Here is a 27021-nt window from a genome sequence, read left to right as displayed (position 1 = left end):
GCTGTAGGTCCACGTATCATATAGCCTCGTTGCTGGAAAAGAACACTAAATTTCAAATCAGTCAACTTACTTCGTATAACAATACACAAACAGAAGAGCGGGTTAAACGCGCAATTGTTTTCGCAATGTTACATTACAAATTGTCCTCAGAATATTATTTTATAAATGTCCGTGTATTTTTAAGCCTTAAAAATCTAGTTGTACTTCGTTTAGTATTAATAATAATTTAAAATTGCATATGATAAAAGTCATTTTGAACTACATAGGAAGTGTGGAAGAAATATAAATGACAAGGATGGAACGAATTGAACAAAATTATGTAACTGCATTTTTAATTTTTTCTCTAACTTCCTTAAACTAAATGATGTAATAAAATAACGCACAACAGACAGACCGCAATCACCGCAAAACCAAAATGAGAGGTGTAAATAAGTAAGTGATTTATGAATTAGACAACAGGTGTCGCATGAGTCACCATAAATCTTTCAAATCTTTTTTTCTTTCTTTCTTTCTTTCTTTCATATCGAAGTTTCTCTCCATGCTCAACCCACACCTGTGTATCTTTTAGAAGCGTATGCGCGATGCAAGCAGCCGTACACATGTTCCATCTGATAGTCGGGAAGATAGCGCGCGATCTCTATTTTTAAGCCGGTCAAAGTGGGTAATCGCCACTGGAAGGGAAAGCATTTCTATCTGTCAAATTGTGTTATCACTTGGATGATTAAAAGACATTGATGGACGGAGTGTAAACAAATTAATCCGGATTGAGAAACTCAGTACGGTGTGTATATATACACAAGTGTTTATAGAAATATAATTATCTTTGAAATCTAGAAAAAACATTGTGGCGCCAATGTGCGATAAGGTGGATTCACTTTTATTTATGTTCGTTATTTTGTGTGGCGCAACATGACCGGTGCTTGATGGACGGAAAACTTTTCTGGACGCTTATTCTCAAAAGTGCAGTAAGTATTTTCTTTAAAAAATTAAAATGATAGCTAAAGTTTCAAATGACAGGACAGATTTAATTGTTTGATACATGGCGTGGTCATTTCATTTATTCTAGGTATTTAAAAAAAATCATATTAGAGAAATTTGTTTTGTGTGATCCTTCATTCAGTTCTCAACGATGTTCTGCTCTCAATTAGCTTGCAGAGCATAATATCGTGGGATGTTAGATTACGCATCCAATCTGAAATTATGTTCACCTCAATTTTGAATTTAGGGCGGGAATAGTAAATTTGAGAGTAATTGTCAACAATTTTTAGCGAATGGGTTCCGTTAGAATTGACATTGAGTTTAGCCTAATTAGTTGTACACAAATTGTTATATTATGCACGTGCGCATGAAAGATTTGGTATAGCATTGTGTGATCCTGATGTTTTTTGTCAGAGTTAACTGTAGTTTTATCCGCATGTTTAGTAGATCAACTATAGTGGTGTGCCAGATTTATTTTGAAGGAAGGCTAGCACGGAGACACAATAATTTTTAAAAGAAAGTAGAATTTCGGTAAATTTTTTGTCTTCTATGCCACTCTTATGAAACACTCATAACCAAGATGATAGTTCAGGATACTTAAAACCAAGTGAATTTCCAGGTTTCTCGAATACATGGCAGACGCAAACTATTTTTCAATTAATTTGTTAGTGCCATATATTGACAGTTAGAAGAAGTATAAGTGGACTCAACTTTTGTAATAGCCAGCTAGTTTTAATCGAAAATAAACAATTTAATTCGAGATTTTCGTCTGTTCTTTTAAATTTTCACTAGTGTCAATTTTAATTTTGTCTTTTTAGTTAAACTTCCATATGTTCCGTCGCGTGGTTTGATATTTCAATATTTTCTCACCACAGCCCTTCATATTTATCTTCAGAAACGAAGAGCTCCCATTTGACAAACTCTTTCAACCAAAGAGCAATATAAAGCACAAGGTTCTTGCCTACATTACGTTTACCTTCTTGCATCTTATCCTTTGCATCTTTATGATAAAAAATAAATAAAATAAACTTAATACATATGCTAACAGTCTTTGTGCAACATAAGAAGTTGAGCAAGTACGATTATGTTATTTTTTAGTATTGTTACAGTTAGGGATGCGCTCGAGTCGAGACATGTCTCGAATCTCGACTCGACTCGACTCGAATTCGAGTCGAGATTCGAGTCGAGACACTCTTTGTAAAATTCGAGACGAGTCGAGACAAACGTATTTCTCGACTCGAATTTTCGAGTCGAGACTCGAGTCGAGTCGAGACAGCTGGTAAAAATCTCGACTCGACTCGAATGTCTCGAAAATCTTTCTATAATTTTTAATAATATTTTGAAGAAAGTACTCGCTCAGAAACACTCGGCACGAGAATTTCGGAAACTGCAGGACTTGTCAGGTGTTCGAAGAGTGCTGTGGTGATTGTCTTCAACAAGTGGCGAAACCAAGAGGAAAAGACGTCCAAATGTCGAGAGGTTGGGCGCCCCCTACTTCATTAAAGATGTGGAGAATAAGAACGAGGACAGAAAAAGAGAAAGAGAACACTGACCGTTGGGAATTATCCCTTGTTGAAGCGATGGTTGGAGTAATAAAACCAGTTAGTATTTCCGCTGTTGTATTGTTGATTTCACAGAAATGTTCAAAAATAAGCAAAACGTGACTCTGCACAAGATGTTTACTTACCCATAGTTTTATTATTGTCAACTGAACCCTGAGTGTCTGGGATGTTTCTGTCCCTTCTCACTTTACAACTTGAGAGGGGAGGGGGTATTATCACCAGGGTACCACTAGTAGTTCACCGCTAAAAGAAATGCTTTAGTGCTGCATCGGAAGCGGCATGTTTTGTATATATTTCTTAAAATGTTATCCATTCATAAAGTATAAATTCCCCCACCCTTTCCTCATTCTTTTTCCAATACAGAGAACCAACTCTTTAAATGAAGAACGAACCCTGAACCTTCCCGAAAATGCTAAAATGATTGATGCGTACAAATAAGAAATCTGTGGATGAATCAGAAAATGCAGATACATGAGAAGATACTTGATGCAGTGCAGTTCAACACATGTAAATAGATTTGAAGTGTTCATATTTGTGTATGTATACGTGTGTATGTGCTTGATTCTGAGTATTTATATGCGCGTGTGTCTCGTAATTGTTATATTAATATCCACTGGATTAAGTGAAAGTATAAAATGGATTTGATGACTGCCAAATTGACGTCACATTGATAAGTCATTATTTTTTAATATTAATAATATTAAATTAGATTATAGTTTAGCGTCGTTTTTAGGAGCAAAGCTCTACAAGACGTGAACGTATAGTTTAATGTCGGATTTGAAACACATGAGCTCCTACCATGAATCAAACCTCGTACGAGAAAGGCGCATCGCTAACAACATAGCAACGGGGAGCTAAACATTTAGTAATATGTATATTAAGTTGTAAAATTATATTCGTTTAATTTTCACTAATATAATCTTCACAATGTAAAGCATTCGCTAGTCACGTTATCTTGTTTAAAAACAAAAAGCCTATCTCTTATGTTTCCGTCTCGGGGTTGGACTGCGGGATAATAGAAATCCGAAAGAGATGTTTTTATTATATTTTGTACAGTAGATCTGCTCCTTCATAATCTCCGTGTTTGATAAGAATAAACCTCCCTGGCTCACGAAAATGTACACGTAATATAACAAATCATGCACATTAAATGCCAGACTAATATAGCAAACATTGAAGATGTTCCCCTAGAAAATTTTCTTCGGCCGCCCATGTCTGGAGGTACACAATTTTGTAACTCAGTGGATACGATGTGGATGTATTCAAAGTCCACTGATTTACCCATCAAATTTAAATTTTATAAAAATATTATCAGTGAATACTAATCTGAGGAGAACTATTTTTTTTTTTAAATTCGAACGCAAAAGCAGTTTTTTTTTTCCACCAGGTCTCGGTAATCATCCGGTACGAAAACTGAAGTTTGTACAAGTGTTTGAGAAAGGGGTCCTCCAGGAGTGTTATTTATGGGGTAATTCCTGCGTTTGTTATATACATATATAGATATAAATATAGATATACTGTATACATATAAAGATAAGTAGGAGCGGGTCTTTAAAATTAGTTCGGAAAGATAATATGAAAATCTGGTATAATTTCCAAGAATCTATCTAGTCTAATATAAATAAAATAAACAGTTTGTTTGCGAGTTTGTCTGTCTGTATGCGGCCTGGGGACCAGACGAGTGGACCGAGAGTTACCAAATTTTGGTCAGGGGTACCTTGGCCTAGGCCCAAGATCAAGACGAAAAGTTGTTTTCAAATTTCGAACCAGGGGAGTCTCATGGGGAGGCGTTTACCGGAACCGGCTTGGGAACCAGACAAATTGACCGAGAGTTACCAAATTTTAGTCACGAATACCTTGGTCCAGGCTTCAGATCAGAGTTAAACGATTTTGTCAAAATTCGAACCAGGGGGGTCTCAGGGGTTGTTTACCGGGACATGTAAAAGTAGTAGAAAATAACAGATATGAGTGTTGAATTCATAATTTTCGCGGTTGCTGAAATCAATGGTGAAACTCCGATCGCATTAACTTCCAAATTCATGCTATGCGGCACCGGGTCGGGGGTCAACGGGAAGGGGGAGTTGAGATATCGAGACATATAAAAGTAATCCACAATGACCGATATTAGTGTCAAATCCATAGTTTTCGCGGTCTCTGAGATCAATAGAGACACTTCCATTAGCGATGATTTGCAAATTCAGCTACAATCGCATGTGGGCCGGGAGTCAGCGGGGAGGGGGAGAAAACCGAGACAAGTAAAAGTAATCCAAAATGACCGATATTAGTGTCAAATCCATACTTTCGCGGTTGCTGAGATGAATGGTGACACTTTCATTAGTGATCACTTGCAAATTCAGCTACCATTGTATGCGGGCCGGGAGTAAGCGGGAGCGGGGATACCGAAACATGTAAAAGTAATACAAAATGACCAATATTAGTGTCAAATCCATAGTTTTCGTGATCGCTGAGAACAATGGTGACACTTCCATTAGCGATATTTGCAAATTCAGCTACAATCGCATGTGGGCCGGGAGTCAGCGGGGAGGGGGAGAAAACCGAGACAAGTAAAAGTAATCCAAAATGACCGATATTAGTGTCAAATCCATACTTTCGCGGTTGCTGAGATGAATGGTGACACTTTCATTAGTGATCACTTGCAAATTCAGCTACCATTGTATGTGGGCCGGGAGTCAGCGGGGGGTGGGGATACCGAAACATGTAAAAGTAATTCACAATGACCAATATTAGTGTCAAATCCATAGTTTTCGCGGTCGCTGAGATGAATGGTGACACTTTCATTAGTGATCACTTGCTAATTCAGCTACCATTGTATGTGGGCCGGGAGTCAGCGGGGGGTGGGGATACCGAAACATGTAAAAGTAATCCACAATGACCAATATTAGTGTCAAATCCATAGTTTTCGCAGTCGCTGAGATGAATGGTGACACTTTCATTAGTGATCACTTGCTAATTCAGCTACCATTGTATGTGGGCCGGGAGTCAGCGGGGAGTGGGGATACCGTAACGTGTAAAAGTAATATAAAATGACCGATATTAGTGTCAAATCCATACTTTTCGCGGTCGCTGAGATGAATGGTGACACTTTCATTAGTGATCACTTGCAAATTCAGCTACCGTTGTATGCGGACCGAGAATCAGCGGGGAGGGGAGGATATACCGAGACATGTAAAAGTAATCCAAAATGATCGATTTAGTCTCAGATCCATAGTTTTCGCGGTCGCGGAAATGAGGGTAATACTTCCACAGGCCTTGACTTCCATGCGAAGAATGGGTATATTTATCTAATATATATCTACATCTATCTATCTATCTATCTATCTATCTATCTATCTATATATATATATATATATATATACATACAGTGAAACCTCTCTAAAGCGGACAGCCGTGGGGAATCAAAAATTGTCCGCTATAGAGAGGTGTCCGCCTTAGAGAGGTTTCAATATTTTCTTACGTAAATTAATAAACAAGGTAATATGCAATTAGATTTTTTTTGCATGAATCACATATTTATGAATATTACCAAAATGTTACTGTACCTGCATTATCTTGCGCCATCCAATTCGAGGCACAACATGGGAATAAGATGTTATAGTTCTCTGCACTTTATACTTATCTCTACTTACTACGTTTCGGTGTGTTGCTTTAATTTGTGAGTTAATTGCAGTCCAGCAATGACTTTTTTAAAAAGACAATATGCGTACCCGTGGTCAAAAATACCAAACTTGTCTTCCTGTTTGGTTAGAGATCCAGCGGGACAGTAGAATGATGTGTCATTCCAAACAGTGGGCAACTGTCAATCACTTTTTTTTTTTTCTGAAGCAGGTTGGGTGGGAGTGGAATGCAAGCAAAGGATATAAGGGTGTTGTGAAACAGAGACCCTTCCTCTGGGTTGCTGAACAGACAGTTGAGGAGGCAAAATGTTGTCACACCCACATGTTCTTCCTTGGTGACATACGTATGAAAAATGTATTTTTACTGCGTATGAAAAATGTATTTTTACTGCACTTTCCAACTTGTTTCCAGAGAAAGTGTCCGTAATACGGAGGTAAATAATACCTATAAAAGACAAAAAAGACTGTCCGTGTCCGTACTAGAGAGTGTCCGCTTTAGAGAGGTTTGCCAATATGTTTTTTTCCTATTACAGTGTTTGGGGATTACAAAATATGTCCGTTATGGGAGGTGTCCGCTTTACAGAGGTGTCCGTTAGTAGAGGTTTCACTGTGTATATATATATATATATATATATATATATATATATATATATATATATATAGATCAAAAAAATTAGGGAATCAGATGAAAACACATGTAAAACTTCTTACGAATAATGTGAGAACACTGTATCTTGTCCAGTTCAGATTAAAATCCTGAAGGCCCAACGTGCAAACGAACCGTTTGGAACATCTGTGCACGTGATCAGTGACGTGGCGCTAACAGATATCATTTTGTAGTGTGGCGCTGCCAATACATTCCAGCTCCAGGATACCTTTGTTTTCATTGTGTTTAGTGCGTCACAAATCTACGTAGTGAAATTGCGCAACAACGTGATTTGCCAGAATCGTTGGCATGGCGAGCTGTCGGCAGGTTGGAAGCTGGTCAGTTACAGCGGGAGGTGTCACATGCCATAGGAGTGGCACAAAGTGTGATTTCCCGATTGTGGAATCGATTACAAACAACTTGAAGTGTTCGAAGAAGACAAAGACAGAGCCGTCCACTAGCAACCAAAGCCAGAGACGATCGTTATCTCTTGTTAACAGCCCGTCAAAACCGGCGTCAGAATACAACTCTGCTCCCGCAAGCCTTCCGAACAACAACAGGACGCACAATATCCACTCAAACGGTCCGCAATCGCCTTCGAGAAGGTGCTCTCTACGCACGTAGGCCTATGGTGTGTGTCCCATTAACTGCACGACACCGTGTTGATCGAAGAGCGAAGGTAAAGGAACATCGTGGGTTGGGACGCAATGAATGGGGCAATGTTTTGTTCTCTGACGAATCTCGATTCAGTGTGGAGCCTGATAATCGACGTGTTTTCATCTGGAGAGATTGTGGAACACGACAGAATCCCATGTTTGTGCGAGAAAGATCCCAGTATCATGGTGGTGGACTGATGGTGTGGGCAGGAATCAGCATTGGTGAGCGTACTGAGCTCCACATCATCTGAAATGGCTCTTTGACGGCTCTCAGATATAGGGATGAGATTATGAAAACTCTTGCTCTTCCCTATGCTGGTGCCATTGGTGATTCGTTCCTTTTCATGGATGACAATATTCATCCTCACAGAGCTCGGTTAGTGGATGAGATGCTGGATGCTGAGGGTATCGCTCGGATGAAGTGGCTAGCATGCTCTCCGGATCTCATTCCAATTGAGCATGTCTGGAATATGCATGGCAACGAATTGCCGCTAGGCCAGTAAATCCATTAACCATTCCAGAGCTGGAAGTCGCTCTTCTGGATGAGTGGCACAACATTCCCCAAGAACTCATCGATAATCTGATTGAATCCATGCCACGCAGGTGCGAGGCTCTGTTGGTTATTCGAAGTGATCATATGACATATTAAGGAACAATCAGTGTTGTTGCCTTGCCTGTTTGTGAGCAGTTCGAGAGGTACACACATAACCGTCTTGTGTCATGAGCCATGTGAACAAGGTTTTCCGTGCCCCAACACCAGTATGTGCCCCATTTTTCTAGTGTATCTTAAAGCATTCCTTTTTGTAAGATATATATGAGTCAAACACAAGCTTATTCATACACTATCTTAAGGTCTTGTGTGATGTTTCAGCTGAACCCCTAATTTTTTTGAGAATTATATACAGTATAGTGGCGGATCCAGGATATGATCAAGGGAGGGGCTAAACCATAGTTTGCAGTTTTATCCAGTGTAAAGCAGGATTGAAGCCCATTTTATGCAGTGTATACTTGAGTGTGAAGAGAGGGGGGCGATAGCCCCCTTGGATCCGCCTCTGTGTGTATATATGTATATATATCTACCTATATATACATACATGATCGAAAATGGCCTCGAATCCATACTCGCTGAGATGAACAGAAGATGCCGTTTAAATCCACAAATTCAGCCCCATTAGTACTCTAAGGGGGATGGTGACATGTAAAGATAATTGAAAATTATCGGTATTAATGTCAAATTCATAGTTTTGGGGCTTCACAACTTCATTGGGGACAGTTTTGGTGCCCTTTGCGTCCAAAATGAAACGTATTCTCCCCGTGCGAAGAACGGATATTCTGCTAGTCTGTAATAATAACTAACGGAAGTTTCACTTAATATATTTCTCGCTGCTCAAATTTACTCACTTGTGCGGTATATGTGTGTAAAGTAGAACTAAAACCTGTTGCTTTAAGTATTTTTCCGTTAGCGAAATACATTGCATATATAGTAGGACGTCGATAATCCTAACGTCAAAAATCCGAACGCGGTCCCTAGAAGCTTTTTACATTTTGTCTTAACGCGAGAAACAAACAATAGCGTGTCCATCGACGTTATGTGAAGTCAGTGTTTTTACAAAAGTTCATTTATATGTAATTGTTCGTCATGTATTTTTATTTTTTTTATTAGGCCTATAAATTTTAAGTGTGACTTACAAGAACAGTGTTATTTAGAGTACAAGCAGGTTCTTCAGAAACATTAAATGTAAGTAGCCTTACGTACGGTATTGTAATTACTGTATGTACTGAATAACCACTGTATCGATAGAAGAACATACCGTACAGTATATGTAAGCCTAAATGGCATTTTCTTGGTCATTTTCGAAAATCCGAACAATTTGAAAATCCGAACTACCTGTGGTCCCAATTAGTTCGAATTTTCGACTTCCCACTGTATATGTTGCAGACATGTTACAGCAAGTAAGATTACTAGCATCAGGCCAACAAATAGTTTTTAAACTATATTTTCCTGTTTTTGCCAATATTTCCGAACAAATGATTTTTTTCTAATGGTTTCAAAATTTCCGGAATTTTACATACAACAATGAAGATATCTCTATGAAATATGTTTGATTTAACATATTAACTAAAATGATTCTGTGATTAGCAAAAATGATGATTCTGATAATACCCAAATTTTCCGTTTTTTCCCCAGCTCGGGAAAACCGTAAAAAACTGTTTTTTTACCCAAAATTTCTGTTTTTTTCACAGACCTTTACAACACTAGTCTGAACACACGGTGCACCGAACACTCCTACCGATGGCGAATGTTAACACCACGACATCAGCAACTACAACTGAAATGAATACGTTACCATCGCCACTAGAGCTTGGCACAATGGCAGAGCGTTGCATTATCTGATGAATCCCGATATCATCTTCATCATGACGATGTGAGGGTGCGAATCCGTCGTGTTCCAAGGGAACAGCTCCTTGACATCTGTACTGGGGGGCGGAGACAAACTGGCTGCGGCTTAGTTATTATCTGGGGAACATTCAGGTGAGCATCCATGTGTCTATTGGAGCTCGAGGAAGGCACCATGACGACCGAGGCGTCACACGCTGCTTGCAGACTACGTACATTCCTTCATGACGGCCATGTTTCTCATCGGTAGTGGCATTTTTCGACAAGATAATGCACCATGTCACAAGTCCAGGAGTGTGATGGAGTGGTTCGAGGAACACAGGAGCGAGTTCCAAGTGCAAACTCTCCGGATCTGAACCCAATCGATCACATCTGGGATGTGATTGAACGTGACCTGAGGCCGCATCACCCCCTCCCCGGAATTTACGGGAATTAGATGACCTGTGTGTGCATATGTGGTGCCAACTCTCTCCAGCGACCCACCGAGGAACATTGCGACCACGCCAAGACGCATTGCCGTTGTTATTCGTGCCAAAAGGTGGACATACTAACAATTAGGTAGGTAGTCATAATGGTCTGGCTGATGTGTGTGTATATTTTAACTCATATATTTTGTCTCGACTCGAATTTCGAGACGTCTCGACTCGAATTCGAGTCGAGTCGAGACAGAGACTGTCGAGTCGAGACACGAGTCGAGACAGCAACATATTTTCGAGTCGAGACCGAGTCGAGACAACATTTTCTCGAGTCGAGTCGAGACAGGCTTAAATCTCGACTCGACTCGACTCGAATGCATCCCTAGTTACAGTAAAAATGTGAAATGTTAAATTTTAACATCAAAAGATGTTTTGAATAAAATATGAGCATTTATCTTTTAATATGTTTGTCTGTCTGTCTGTCATCACCTTTTCGCATGAAAAGAAGTGGCCTACATCCCTAAATTTGGAACATGGATAAACCTTTACTAGATATAATTACCTATGAAGCTGTTTTTTTTTTTTTTCGATTTTCGGCTCGACGGGCAATTTTCCAGGGTGGAGGTGAAGATGTATGAACATTTTTGGCTGTTTTTCTAAAAATGCCTGGCCTATACGCAACCAACACTACACTTTTGCTGTTGCGGGCTTACATAACAGCATAGGATAAACACCTAGAAACATTTTTATTTCCCTCATTTATCAAGGTTCTGTATTAAGATCTGGCAACTGCAGGTGTTTGTAGCCAGTTTACTGTAAAATTAGCACTTCTACTGTAAAATTAGCAATTTTGAAATATTTCATTCCAAAGATTGAGAAATCAATAAAGGTCAATTTCGCATGGCGATGGGATTGTTCCTTTTTGAAAATAAGCTCCTCAATTACGAACACAGTTCTTAAAAAGCACCGTTACCAAGAAGTGAATCATGACTTTTGAAGATATGATTAAATTGGTTTGATTGGATGTAGCGTGGCTTTCAGCATCTAGGCTAAGAAACGTGAACCTAGAGTTGAAAGTGAAGTCCGCCCCCCCCCCACACACACAATGTATTCAAAAATTTCAAGACTTTCGTACAGGAAACCAAATAGGATTCAACCAATGAGTGTCTACCGAACGAGGAACTTTAATTATTGTAAAACTAGTCCAAATTTTTGAAATAACAACCCTTTACACGCACAAATAAAGACTATATTACGCTAAAATTTTAAATTCTAAATATAAAAAAGCAGCATAAAAATCGTATAACAACTAATAAGTACCGTGCCATAAAGGCAGGTCCAGCTTTACCATGTGTGCAACACAAAGCAGCAAAATCTGTCATAACTATATTATTTAAAATAAATATTTCTTGTTGGAAACAGACTTCATGATGATAGTAGTTAAATTTACTAAGTTGGCATTCCATTTTAATACTACTTTCATAAATCATGTTTAAGTTGCATTAGTTTAGGGTCACATGGACAGTGCTAAAGGAAATGGTCAAACAAATTCCGGCATTAATTGCTTGATTGTTGTCAAATACAAGAACTCAGTTCTCGATCAGTAGTGAACATCTGTTCCATTTAGTTAGTTATCACAGTTTTGATATGAAAACTAGTCTTGTCCTTGTCACAAACAAGTTCCTTATCATTGAAGATAGAAACAAGTTTTTCTAAAAACGAATGTAGAAAGAAAATCAAGAAATAAAGCTAAAAGAGCTAATTGCACTGGAATTGCAAACAGATATATTGTGATTGAAACTTCATTGAATTGTAATTGAATTCTATAAAAAGGATTACCATATTTCCTCTGTAAATGTGTTTGATTTATCTTTCAATATTATTATTTATAGAAAAAAACAGATACAAGATTGTATTCGTTGTTTAGGCCTCTCTGAGTGCGAGTACTCTTTCCCTCCCTTTTGTTGTTCATGATGGGGTAACATACTTAAAATCGTGACTTCTAAGGTTTGTTCTTTCTGGATGATGTCATTGCACAGGCCGGCAAATTGCCTAGTGCCGGCCCTGCATAAAAGAAATCTATATATATAAAAGAGAACGTACAAATCCTTTGTCCGCTCATCACGCTAATACGGCTGAACCAATTTCTTTTATTTTTGGGGGGTTATTAGGATTTGGACCCTAGATGGTTTTTATCATATCACTTTAATTTTCAATTACCAGTGTCTTGAGATAATTGACCATTCAGGTGTCCATTACGTACAAATCCTTTGTTAGTTCATCATAGGTATAAAAATAAACGTATTTATATGCAACCCGCATGACCGTGTCACTCGGCGGGTTAACATACATGACAGGCGTTATAATGGTTTTTATCATATCACTTGAAAGCGAAAAAGTAAAAATTATCTAAGTAACAAAGTTTATTGCGTTCGGGGGTGACCGCAGCGAAGCGGGGCGGGTTAACATAAATGACAGGCGATATAATGTTAACATTTACTGCAATCTTCTATGGTTTTTATCATATCACTTGAAAGCGAAAAAGTAAAAATTATCTAAGTAACAAAGTTTATTGCGTTCCGGGGTGACCGCAGCGAAGCGGGGTGAACGCTGCTAGTAAACAATATAGTTGGAGACAAATATAACGCAAAAGGGTAAACTGTTAACACGAGACTGGACTATTTTCATTAAGAGTAATAAAAAATGTATTTTCTGAAAAATGTTAAAGTACAATGTGTATATTCAACATGTCTATGAATGACGATGTACTTAAGCTACTGATGCATAGAAATATTCCTTTCTTTACATTTAACGACAAATTATATTAAACTGAGAAAATAATTTGGTCGAATCAGCATTCTCAGTGTTCTACCACAGCTAAATAGATCATTTGTCACTAGCCTCCATACTCACTGATTAATCTCTTTGTTTATAGATATGGTTTCTGCCAATGTTACCTTCTACCATACCTCCCGTCATATCTATAATACACTGCAAAAAATAAATCAGTGTTTGAACAACAGGGACATTTTCAGAAATTACCTTTAGACATTGTTTAACACGTCAAAAATGTCCTGAATTACTGTGTATTCTATCATTGTACTAAAGCATCTAGGATGTCTCCTAACAATGGTTAAGAGAAAGTACCGTATTGCACTTCTGATGTGTCCGAGCTCATTTCTATGACATTTCTATGCACATTTACAAGTCATTTTTATGCTCATATACTAAATAGGCACCTTCAGCTATATTTTGAACACTTACGACAGTTAATCACATTATTAGGAGATATTCTAGACTTTTAGTTCACTTATAGAACACTTTGGGACAGTTCCTCCTACTTTTAAGAGACATTCTAAACATTTTTGATCCACTGGTAGAACTCTTTAGGGCAGTTCCACTTAATCACTGTTAGGAGGCATTCTAGTCATTTTGGTTCACTGATAGAACACTTTAGGGCAGTTCCTCCTACTGTTAAGATGCATTTTAAACATTTTTGATCCACTGGTAGAACTCTTTAGGGCAGTTCCTCTTAATCACTGTTAGGAGACATTAAAGACATTTTGGTTCACTGATAAAATACTTTACGGCAGTTCCTCTTAACCAATGTTAGGAGAATTCTAGACATTTTTGGTTCACTAATGGAACACTTCATGATATTTTTGGACATGTTAAACAATAACCAAAATTCTTTTCTAAAAAAAATTCTAAACATTGATTTATTTTTTGCTGTGTAAAACAATTCACTTTTAAATAATGTGGCAGCTCCTTCCAACGTTCATGTGAACCTCGTCATTGGTATTTAATTCCACGGAGCAAATTTTCTCAATTTTTCTCCGTATCCATACATCAATTGCTTTCAGTCGTTTTTCATCACTCTTTCGTAATACCCATTTTTCTAATTTTTGCAATATAATATCCCTACATTGAAAAAAAAAAGTGTGTATAAAAAGTTTAATCACGTTAAATATATATTATGTCAAGGATTTTTGTTAACGTGAAACAGAAAACATTATATTCAAAATTACATCTTAAAAGTTATTAAAATATGTCTGATTAACCGTAATCTATTGTCCTCTTACTAGGTCATAATTAGAGCAACCCACATTATGCTTTACTTTTTGCTTAATTATGCTTTATGTTTTTTTCCAAATTATGCTTTATTGTTAATTCCAATCATTGTTTAACATAAATCGTGTATAATGTATAATATTTATTATACATTAAATATTCTACATATTTTGATCTATTTGTTAATATTTTATGGAACCAGTTTCTTTCATATCTAATGAACTTTCTACTTAATGCACTTGTAAACAGACATTCTTTACTCGAGTTAGTTTTTTTGTTTTTTTAATCACTTGTGTGCACCTTAGAGGTGCATATATACTAGTGCTGTCGAATTTTTGTGACATTTGCGGTTTTCGGTTTTTGAGAAAACCGATTTTCTGAAAACCGAAAACCGCAAATGCGGTTTTCAAAACCGAAACCGCAAAAGTGGTTTTCAAAACCGAAACCGAAAATACGGTTTTCAAAACCAAAACCGCAAAAACGGTTTTCAAAACCAAAACCGCAAAAACGGTTTTCAAAACCGAAACCGCAAATGCGGTTTTCAAAACCGAAACCGAAAATGCGATTTTCAAAACCGAAACCGCAAAAGCGGTTTTCAAAATCGACATTTCGGTTTTATGAAATTTCTCTTTTTTCAAAAACCGATTTCGACAGCACTAATATATACAGAAAGGGACAGTAAAAGATGCCACCAAAAGTGCTCAAGTTCAAGAGGTACACTGTGGAGTTATTGTGCACTTTTTGTACATTTCGAATCACCATACATAACTGCACAGTTACACAGAATAAAACTATTGTTTATTCATTGTTGGCGGAAAGTTTTCATCTTCTTTTGATTTTTTTTTCTTTTCTCCACTTCAAAGGATTGCACCAAAAAGTTTATAGAAATAAAAATAAGCTTTTCATTGATGCACTGTTATGTTCTCAAAGATTTTGCACTGTAAATATTGGTTTAAAAAAATATATTAATACAGTATGTTAAATTTGCAATTAAACAGAATTTTCCAAAAAATGTTCTAATAGAATTTTCCCAGAATTGTGCTAAATATTTTAAATTATGCTTTATGCTTTATTTTCCAAAATTATCCTTTATTATGCTTTTAAAATTAGTTTCTTCTGGACCCTTAGACAATCACAACCATATTGAAGGTACCAACCATATGCGTAAATTGCTGTTACGCTTTTTATGCTATTGGGTTGCCCTAGTCATAATGAAAGGGTTGCTGGGGTATGTTTTAGTATTAGTATCACCTTAATAGGTGTCGTGTTATTGAACCTATTATTGTCGGCCACGAATGACATATTTTTAAGGAGCTTGGTTTATCGAAACTCCTTTATATGTTTACTCTGTCCGTGTGTCTGTCCATCTGGGAGACAGTCTCCAGATCTACTTGATGGATCACCAACAATTTTTGTCAGGATTTAGATGGTTAAAAGTTAGGAATCGAGGCTGTTAATGGGGGTGATATTCAAACCGGAAGTGATAGAAATCAACTACTTCCGGTTTCAACGTTGATCACTATAGACCAAAAACGGTCAGATTTAGCAAGAAGCTGCTTTCTGCAATCGATTAAGCGTTCCAACAGTATATTTCATCTTCATCCTTAACTCTCTACTAAAACTGGAATTGGCAGAAATATACTCTCTCTTTCGGGTTCAATATTAATTGAGATATCATGCCGTGAAACCGAGAAACTCCTTCATATGGTGTATACATCATACTCCTACTTGAGGAAGGGCTGTGAAGAATATGGGATGAAAATTGAATGTTAGAAAGGCCAAAGCCATGCTGATTGGAACGAAATGGTTCGGTGTCAAGTATAAAAGTGGAAGGGGAGAAAATAGAACAGGTGACTAGTTTTCGATACTTGAGTGGGATTATTAGTAATGATATGAAATGTGAACGTAAAATAAAAGCAAGGATAGGAATGGCGAAAGAGGCTTTTTGGAGGAAGAAATTACTGTTTTGTGGGTCCTTGAATAAAGAGTTGAGAAAAAGACCCATAAATTGCTTCGTATGGTGCATTATACTGTATGGGTCAGGAACATGGACATTACACAAAAATTATGAAAAACGACTGGAAGGTTTCAAAATGTGGGTGTGGAGAAGAATAGAGAGAATTAGCTGGGTCGAGCGAAAAACGAGTGAAAGGGTGTTAGAAATTGTGAGGAGAAAAGAACAATTTAAAATGTTATTAAGAGGAAGAGAAATTAGTTGGGACATTGGCCAAGAAGGAACTGTATCATCAGGTACGTTTTAGAGGGTATGGTGACAGGAATGACAGGGAGAGGGGGCGAAGGAGGCTACAGTTGATGGACGATATCAAAAAAGAGAAACCGTACGTGAAGACGAAGAGGTTAGCGGAAAACCGTGGAGCATGGAAGCTTCTCAGTTGCAGCGAGTGACCTGCCAATAATGGTAGAATACCTATGATGATGATGATGATGATGATGATGATGATACGTTTTAGAGCCTTTCTGTTACAACTGTGCCCTTTCTGGCGCTGCTGTCGATATGTGTTTTACCGTACCTTCCTCGAAAGAGGAGGGACAAGTTGCTGAGGCCGAGATCTTTAAATTGTTGGATGCAGAAGCGTTGCTGCAATGCAGGGCCGTGCCGTGGAAAATCAGCGCCCGGGGCGAGAGTATACGACGGCGCCTCCATACATATATTCCAAGCATTTTTTCCTATCTTTTTTCCTTTTTTCTCCCGAATTTTTCGCCCCTTACTTCGGCGCCCGGGGCCGTCGCCCCGCTCCCCCCCACGGCTAAGCCCTGAAGCAATGAATTATTTCACGGACTTCGATGTGCTCTGCCTTGTTAGCCATTCTAAGTAGCTTACGATCTTCACTCGTCAAGACAAAACGACTGAATGACAAATTGGCAACCCAGCTGAGGTTCCCTAAACAAAGGGAGGGTTTTAATCCGTCAGAGGGCGGTGGCGGTCGGGCCGAAGTATATTTCACATGTTTTCGGAGGGCACACTTGAGATAGACAGGCTCTAGCACCGTAATAATTCATTTTTGTTAATTTTCAAAGAAACTACGCATGAGAGTTTATCCACATGCATGTGGTTTTGTTCAGTTGAATGATGCCTATCACTTAATATACTATATGTTTAATATTTGGACATTTTTTTATACGCTTATACCACTTCGATACTACTAATCATAAAGGGATACTACTAATCATATATTTTTTTCAGAGCTATATTAATATAAATATATTTTGAACTTAGTCTAGAACTAATTTTATTTCATTTTCATTTCCAGTTTATTATTATTATTATTATTTTTAATGAATCTCATGTTAAAGGTTAAATTACCTGTTACAAATTTCTGCAAACCATTGCTTGACTTTAAAGTTCACTTTTTTGATTTAACATAAATAATTAATAAATAGTAATAACGCATAAAGTCTTCAAATTTAATAATAATAATAATAATAATAATAATAATAATAATAATAATAATAATAATAATAATAATAATAATATGAAAAAGCACGAAATAAAATAAAATTATTTTGTCAATTTCAAATAGAATCTGCAATCTGACAAATGAAAATTAAAAGTAAAACCCATAAGCATTTTAAAGTGCAAAACTGTCAACCATATTTACTATAATCAATGTAATCTATCATTATCCAGTCAATTACAACAACAGAATTTACGTAAGGTATTAGTCATAAATTTTCTTCTGTATATTATTTTCTCATATAAGCGGTTTCTCAAACACACTGTACGACAAAATATTGATGCACAGGTTTTTCCAGGCTTCTGTCAGTGACACGCCCTCTATAAAATGAAGAATTTATGGGTATTTCATAAGTCAATGTATTCAAATGTAAGATAATGTATTCAATATCCTTGACTGCTGTTCGAAAGTTTTTCTCCTTTCTTGATGTTTCTAGTTGAAGTTGCTGATTGATTGATCTATTTATACACGTTTTCCTGATTTTACTCACATTAACTGTGGAAGGGGCCGTGGCTTAGTGGTAGAGCGCTTACCTCTGGGGGTCCCTGGTTCGATTCCTGGCCAAGTAAGTATCTGGTGCTCAACATTGTGTCTGTGAAGAACTTTCGTTTCGTCCCACTTTCTCATTCCATCCATTCTTCCATCATCATTCTAAACTAACTAACTAACTCTATGGCCTATGGAACCCGGAGGTTCAATGCCGCGTTCACAAAAGCTCTCCACTGACTTTTATCCTTAGCCAATTGGATCCAATTTCTACTTTGTATTCCAATCTCTGCGAGATCCATCTTAATATTGTCCTCCCATCTGCGCCTAGGTCTTCCTAATGATCGTTTTCCGATTGGTCTTCCAGTCAAGTCTTTGAAAGCGTTTTTACTTTCTTCCATTCTAGCTACATGACCCGCCCACCTAAGCCTCCTAGACTTCACGACCCTAACAATGTTGGGTAAACCGTATAAATTATGTAGTTCCTCGTTATGAAGTTTTCGCCATTCCCCATTCCCGTTCCTCTTGGGTCCGAATATTCGTCTCAGGATCTTGTTCTCAAACACTTTCAGTCTATGTTCTTTCCTCAGAGTAAGTGACCCTGTTTCGCAGCCATACAAAACAACAGGCATGATTATCGTTTTGTATATTTTAAGCTTCAAATTCCTCGACAGAATTCGCGACAACAAGAGATTTTGAACCGAATAGTAACACGAATTCCCTGCTTTTAGTCGACATTTAATTTCTTCGTGGATATGATTTTCCTCTGTTAATATTGATCCTAGATATTTGAAACTATCCACTTTATCAAAAGTATTATTTAATATTTTAACGCATCTATAATTTGCTGTATTACGGTCCCGACGCACTTCCATGTATTTAGTTTTCCCGTCTGGTGATGTCCAAGTGTATTTATGAATGTCGCGATGTGGAAATTTTGTACTCTTCACGATTAGGTTTTTGGATGTTGCAAAGTTCACGAGTCTAAAACCGTTGTCATTACTTTCCTTATGCAGACTTTCGTTCCCTATAATCGGTTTGAAAATATCCTCTCGTCCTACCTTCGCATTGAAATCCCCTAACAGAATTTTCATATTGTATCGCGGGAGTTGGTCAAATATCCGTTCCACTTCTTCGTAAAAACTGTCTTTCATATCGTCATCCTTATCTTCAGTTGGGGCATGTACATTTAAAACAATAATATCACACCACCGTCCCTTAAGAGTAATAATAGAAAGTCTGTCAGTAACAAATTCAACTTCCATCATCATTCACTTGCCTTAAATCACCCGTCTCCCTTGTCCTGAGGGAAATAATCGTCGGACTTTAAATTGAAAGATCTCATTTCACATAAACTGTGACACTGGCGTCGAAATACGTGCTCGTTTTAAATAGCAGAGTATACAGCAGACTATATTGACACATATTAATGTGTCAAATCTTTATTGATACAGTTTGTCTTCCTCATTAGTGGTTTTGAAGTAAAAATGAAATGAAATCTTTAAGTTTTACGTCCCACGATTATGCCTGTTAGGCTAAAGGAGACGGTGATTGTGTGAGATGAGTGAAATGGTGAAATGAAGAAAGTGGAAGAAACGGGAGAACCCGAGAAAACCCACGAGCATGGTGTTTGTCCACCATCAAGTCCACATGGCGCGAGCTGGAATCGAACCAGGGACCCCAAGCACCGGAGCTGAACGCTCTACCACTGAGCCACCTCTATAACTTTTAAAAAAATAAAATAAACACACAATTTTAAACTATGAACTCAAAGGGTTTAACCAGTGTCTTCTATTGTCATATTTATATAATAATGCACGGGACTCAATATGACTAGAAATGACCAACAAACCACGTGCTCTATCGGAAGTAATCCATTTTGTATTCCATTCCTACATATAAACAGCGAAAGTGCTTCGACCGAGAAAGGACAAAAAACTGCTTTCCAGTCGCCATTATCAAGGTTATTAAAGCACTCTTAACTTTATTTTTATTCTTCTTATCTGGTGTTTAACTGCATCGGAACGTGATAATATTTGCAAAACAATCGCACGCATGACTAGGTCAAGTCGGAAATCTCGAAGTTTACCAGCTATGAATATGAAAGATTGCAAGAAACTGGTAGTAGCTATAACATAAGTGGTTATATATATATATATATATATATATATATATATATATATATATATATATATATATATATATATATATATATATATATATATATATATATATACACACTTTTGAAGTGAGAATGGTCACTATGCAGTATTATTAGAATCTTGGAATTCATATTGCAAATGTTAAATACATGTAGCCTATGTAAGAAATGTGTTTTTAAAATTTTCAACAAGAAATGCTATATCGAGAATTCGTGATATCGTGAAATCAAAAGGAAAAGAGTGATAAGCGGGGTGCGAAATCATAATAGTCAAAGTGGCGGGAAACAAAAGTGTAAAGAAAAGAAAAAGAAAGAAATTAAAAACTTTCCACTGGAATGTTTCGACTTAGAGAGATCACATATTTGAACACCCATAAATGATTAAATAAAGTAAGATAGGGGTACCGATAACCTCTAGGTGAAATACGTACTGTGAAATACAAGTACTGTACATGTTAATTACATAAATTACTGTAATTACCTTCAAACTTTTGATAATATTGTCACTTCATTCACCCCTCAGTATAATTTTAATGGAGGGAAATTTTCTTCAAAAAATATTAAATCGGGGAAGTTTCCTACTATCCAGGTCCGCAATCAGAGGGGGGCTAGGGGGGTCTGGCCCCCTAAACTTTTTGTGGCCCCTCCAGACCATAACACAAAATGCTATTATTAATAGAAAAAACACAATTTAGCTATTTGTAAGATAAATTTTAATGATTTTCCCCCCCTAATATATTCATGACCCCCCCAAACCTCTGTGCCAGGTTGCGGGCCTGCTCCTATTTCTCAGCATTTCGCACTTTGGTTTTAAGAGCTATATTTGGCACATGGTGCAGTCTATATAGATTCATTTTTGGAATATGTTGGAGTCTTTTGAATAAACCCAAGATACCATACCATAGCTTAAGTTCCTTAATAGTAGACCTAATACTTAATGCTTGTATAAATAGAATATTTATGTTCATAATTAGGGTTGAGTTGTCAGATCTTCATTTCTCTCATAAGCTTTACGTTTCTTTGGCACTTTTTACATTATATGTTGTTATCCCCATAAAATGACTTCTTCCGTTATTTTTTAACAAATAAAATACATGATAATACTGGATAATTTTATTTATCATTTAAGTTAGTGCTAGAAAATATTTTAAATTAGAGAAACTGATTTTTCTCACACTGTTAACAAAACAACCCAGTGATGTAACTTATGTTCGTATTCAGAGTCATCTCCCATCTACCGGACTCGAAGATTATGTTTTAAAATATTTGGTTTTAACATCTTAAGTTTCGTTTGCTAGTACCGATCGATCGTAATATACTGATGAGAGGAACAGACGCTACTATGAACTAACAAAAGCAGAACTACAAGCTGTAAATTTCGACGTCGTGCAAGGATTTTTTGAGTGAATAAAAATGATATGAGACTTACAGATGTAAAGTCTTCATTAAAATACAATCACAAGGCAATAAAGTTTTTTGTGCAACATACTTCGTTGGCACGATTTGAGTTTAGTGTCCCTTTCAGTTCCGGGGCTATGAAATGAGGACTTATAACTTAACGTGGGATCCGAACCATGAACTCCCACTGGGAATCGTAATATACTTTTTTCAGATTTTATATGTTGCAATTATTTTTAATGAAATGGTCTTTTCTATGTGTTTGTTATGTACACTCATGTCCAAAATTATTGTCGCATGTCTATAAATATGTTGTTGTAGGAATATAATTTGATAACGAATTCGCCCGGTATTTCTTATAACGTTAGTATGTGTATAATCGGCAAAGTATGTGGTAAATTACATATCAAAAGAACAGTAAATAAGAACAATAAAACGAAAGTAAAACTTTCTTTTCCATTTAGCAACATTTTGTTTTACTCATTCTAATTTTCGTATTTATAATTCTTTTCCTACGAAATTTACCACAAGTATACATTTCGTGATTATACACATTGTATCTGTATTAAAAGTACCCTGCAAAATCATTATCAAATTATAATCTTATAAGAAGACAGTTATAGATATGCGATAATAATTTTGGACATGAGTGTACATTCAAATTATCACATATCATCCTGTTTATCCCCTAAAAATCATTTTTAAAGATCTTAATTTCTTTCTTTCTGAAAAATCTGGCACAACCCTAACTTAGATTGAATTGAAGGGAAGCCCAGAGATAAACGGGAACTGATAGTTGAGAACACAAGTTTTAAATAGTTTAAATGGTTTGTGCATGTACTTCCATTATTTCTGACACTTATAACCAGTATTATCGCACTAAATCTAGCATTACTACTAACCAAACAGATACTGTACCGAACTGAATAAAAATAGCACAAAACGTTAGCGATGTTATAGACTCCTAGACTACCTGATTATTCATTTTTTATAAGATCCTTGCTGCCTGAGAAGAGTCCTATTATCCAGAACCGTTTAGTGAAGCAATTGACTAATCATTTTGAAGTTCATCAGAACATAAATTTCAAGTATCAAAAGTTCTGTTAAGAGATCATAAACTTTCATTATCATTAACGCTCGTTTCAGATGTGCATTACACGAGAATATACTGCATCGGTTTATAATGGATTATTTTGAGTAGGTCTGGTGCATCTATTTTTCGAGAAACGAATTCCAATTATTATTATTATTCCCATCAGACTTTTTGGTATTGTAGACTACAGAATAGAGAACTTAATTTACAATTAATTTTCATCGAAACTAATGTTTATTGTGAACCCCATCTCTGTCAAATTGTTGAATGAAAACAGTGATTGTACAGACGAGATTACGGAGAACGTCCGCACATCAAGAAAGCGCATGCGTTTTTTTTTTTTTTTTTTAGCAGCAGTGTTCGTAGTTTGAGGGAAATTTCCCTAATCTAGGGAAATGCCATACGTAAATTTAGCAAAAAGGGAATTTTTCGCTAAAACGTAAAAATCTAAGGAAATTCTCACTCTGACTAATTGACCAATATAAATGCTTAAAATTTCCTTTGTTCTTCAGAAATAAACCAATACATTGCAATAGTTTGTATGTGTGTGTGTGTGTTCAAAGTAGCATAATTTACACCCATTTTGGCTGGGTGTATTTGTATTTTTTGAAAAAAAAAAGTGAAGGAAAAAGTAAAAACAATAGGAGAAAGAGAGCAAAAGAAATGTGGTTGGCGCCTTCTTTAATATAGCTAAATTAATTTTATCCATAATCTATAATCTATCATTGATTTTATAAATTAATTTTATCATAGGAATGGGCCACTCCACAAACTAGGGAAAATTTGATAAGTAAAGGGAAAATTTTGTGTCAGTCGAGGGAATTTTCTTAAAGAGACCTACGAACACTGTTTAGCAGTAGCAGAAGGAAGTCTGCATCCATCATTTCGCATGCTCGTCGTTAACTGCCTGTTGTAGCAGTAAGAATTGTGTTATTTGTAATCAAGATTGACAGTTCTACATAATCATCTCAATATTTATCTTTTTCTTTTATTTTGTATGACATCCAAATTTTATTTAGCATTGGCTAGGACAGTAGTTTCTAAATTGGGAGGTGTAAAGAGCAGGGATGGCCAGAACCGGTTCCTGGTGGAGCCGGTTTTCTTGTCTGAACGAAACCGGTTCCAGAAGATCCGGTTCCGGAACCGGTTCTTCAGATCCAGGTCTAGAACCGGTTCTTCGGATCCAGGTCTAGAACCAGTTTTTCGGATCCAGGTCTGGAACCAGTTCTTTGGATCCAGGTCTGGAACCGGATCTCCAAGAACCGGTTCCTCGTTTAACCAGTTCCGCTGGAACCGAAACTTTGTGACCATTCCTACGCTAAACCCGAGCTGCTGGCAGGCTGTGAACAGTATGCTAGATGAAATGGTGGAAGCGACAGGCAGTCGCCCAGGCGGCGACAGCTGGTCTCATTTGGCTAAATAAACTGGGTAACTGGCAAACTTTTTGGCTAAATAGGCAAACTGGCCAACTCATTTGGCTAAACACCCACTGGTGGACAAAATTTTTTTTCTGGGGGCACAAGCGGGTCTGGGCGGGGAAGGCACAAGCTCATGGTCCCTTTTGCATTTTTTTGAAGGTGAACTTTGTGCCTACTTTATGGGTCTTTTGGGGCTTTCGGATCCAGGTCTGGAACCGGTTCCTAAGATCCGGTTCTGGAACCGGGTTTTCAAATCCAGATCTGGAACTGGTTCCTAAGATCCGGTTCTGGAACCGGGTTTTCAGATCCAGATCTGGAACCGGTTCTTAAGATCCGGTTCTGGAAAGGGTTTTCGGATCCAGGTCTGGAACCGGTTCCTAAGATCCGGTTCTGGAACCGGGTTTTCGGATCCAAGTTTGGAACCGATTCTGAAAACCGGATCTCCGAGAACCGGTTCTTCGCGGAACCGGAACTTTTTGGCCATCCCTAGTAAAGAGCGAGCAAGGGGGCCGCAGCTACTGAGAAAAATATACTACTGTTTCAATAAAAATATAATCCTTGTAAATAACTAACACATTTATACGAAGATGGCCAAATATGATAATGTAGACCTACATTTGTACAGGCAGGGCCGGCTCTACCACATGTGCAATTCGTGCATTTGCACTGGGTGGCAAATTTGGAGGGACGGCAATCTCCGATAACGGTATTATTTAAAATAAATATTTCCTTGCTGGAAACAAACTTAATAATGATGGTAGTTAAATTTTCTAAGCTGACCTACTATTTGAATATTACACTCATAAATCATGTTTAGGTCGCATTAGTGGACAGCGCTAAAGCAAATGGTAAAACAAATCCCAGTATGAATTGCGTGATTGTTGTCAAATACAAGAACTCAATTCTCGAACAGTAGCGAACACCTGTTCCATTTAGTTAGTTATCACAGTTTTGATATGAAAATAAGTCTTGTCTTTCTCACAAACAAATTTCTTCTCATTGAACGTTAAAACGAGTTCTTTATTATTATTATTATTATTATTATTATTATTATTATTATTATTATTATTATTATTATTATTATTATTATTATTATTATTATTTTAAGTAGATGTAGAAGCAAAATCAAGATATAAAGATAAAAGAGCTACTTGCAAACTGATACATATAGATTGAAGCTCGATATTGAATTCAATAAAAAGGATTACAATCTTTCCTCTGTAGTTGTGTTTGCTGTATCTTTCACTAACATAATAGATTATTATTTAAAGAAAAAAAACAGACACAACGAGATTGTCTTTGTAGTGTTTAGGCCTTTCTGAATTGAAGTGCGCTTTCCCTCCTCTTCGTTGTTCATGATGGAGTGGAATACTTAAAATCGTGACTTTTAAGATTTGTTCTTTCTGGAGAAAGGGGGGGGGGTCAAATGATGTGACGGCACGAGACGGCAAATTGATAAATAGTGATTTTTTAAAAAATAAAATTAAGTCGTTATCAAGTTTTCTCACGATATAGATTGACCAACTAGCAAAATGAAAAATCAGAAAATGATCAAAAAGTGATATAGGCCTATCATGTTTTGACATTATCATATAGAAGTGAATCATAAAGTTGTGATGTGTTTCCTCCTGTACAAATGTCCTCGTATACATAGTATATTATAAGGCACAAGTGACATATATAATTAATTATAGGTTATTTAATCTAATATTTAAGCCCATAGAATTAGTTCATTAGATCATTAAATATTTCGTATGCACATCGTAGAAAATCTTAAATGATATGATAAAGCGGTTGGTGGATTTGAAAGCAGAGCACGCGTTTTACTTTATGTCGCATAACAGAAGTTTCAATTTGCAGGACTGTGATATTGGCAACAAACGATGTCTTTTAAGCGTCATACAAGTTCGTTTTTTTTTTTTTTTTAATTTTCTCGAAAATGACTCATGAAAATACACATTTAATTATGTCATTTTGTTCAATCTGTTATGATCTATTGTTCAATATATCGACCAACGATTTTCGAACAATGTTACAGTTAAACAAAAATTATAACGGTTAAGAGTTATTCATAATTTTGGATTACATCTTATTACCCATACTTTGAACCGGTATCTTGCTAGTTATCATAACGAAAAACTTGATGAGGATATATACTTAGATATCAGTTTTATAGTTATATGTAGCGTGGTTATCGTAATAGTATCAATTTCTAGGCTTACAAAACAATCGTTTTCCACTACTTTTTCAAAATTTAAGCATCAGGATTTGCATTCATTCATATCATTGTGTTCAATTGAATTAGATATATATTTATGGCGTATGTCACATCTTTGGATATTTTGTAGGATGTTCTAAAAATGGCGCCCACGGGCAACACAGCACTATTCTTCAGGTCAAAATAAAGCAAAAATTCTATATAATGGCATACCCTCCAAGGCCTCCTTCAGCCGTTATAGGGAATCTAAATTTCACTGTGCAACATCGTCGCAGATTTACTTGGAAGCATTAGTATTGCTCTACGAATCCATCAAGCAGATACATCGATTGTTGCGATAATAAGTGGTGATTGTGTCTACGTATATCGACTTTAACTTCCATCTGAAAAACACGTAACTATTTAATAG

General features: G+C 36.7%; 1 protein-coding gene across 3 annotated transcripts in view; it reads left to right on the top strand.

Annotated features, from left to right (window-relative positions):
* The first annotated feature begins 534 nt into the window (after positions 1-534).
* The window catches only part of LOC145668863 (chitinase-3-like protein 1), a 240630-nt gene continuing 214143 nt past the window's right edge, over positions 535-27021 (top strand). For all 3 annotated transcript variants that reach the window (XM_081737090.1, XM_081737089.1, XM_081737088.1), the window contains exon 1: positions 535-965. In XM_081737090.1, the coding sequence (XP_081593216.1) occupies positions 924-965 (42 nt within the window). In that variant the 5' untranslated portion in view covers positions 535-923. The remainder of the gene's footprint in view (positions 966-27021) is intronic.

This window comes from Thermobia domestica, chromosome 13 (assembly GCF_964235325.1).
Source record: "Thermobia domestica chromosome 13, izTheDome1.hap1.1, whole genome shotgun sequence".
In the NCBI taxonomy this organism is placed as follows: Eukaryota; Metazoa; Arthropoda; class Insecta; order Zygentoma; family Lepismatidae; genus Thermobia; species Thermobia domestica.
This window is presented reverse-complemented; position numbering and strand designations above follow the sequence as displayed.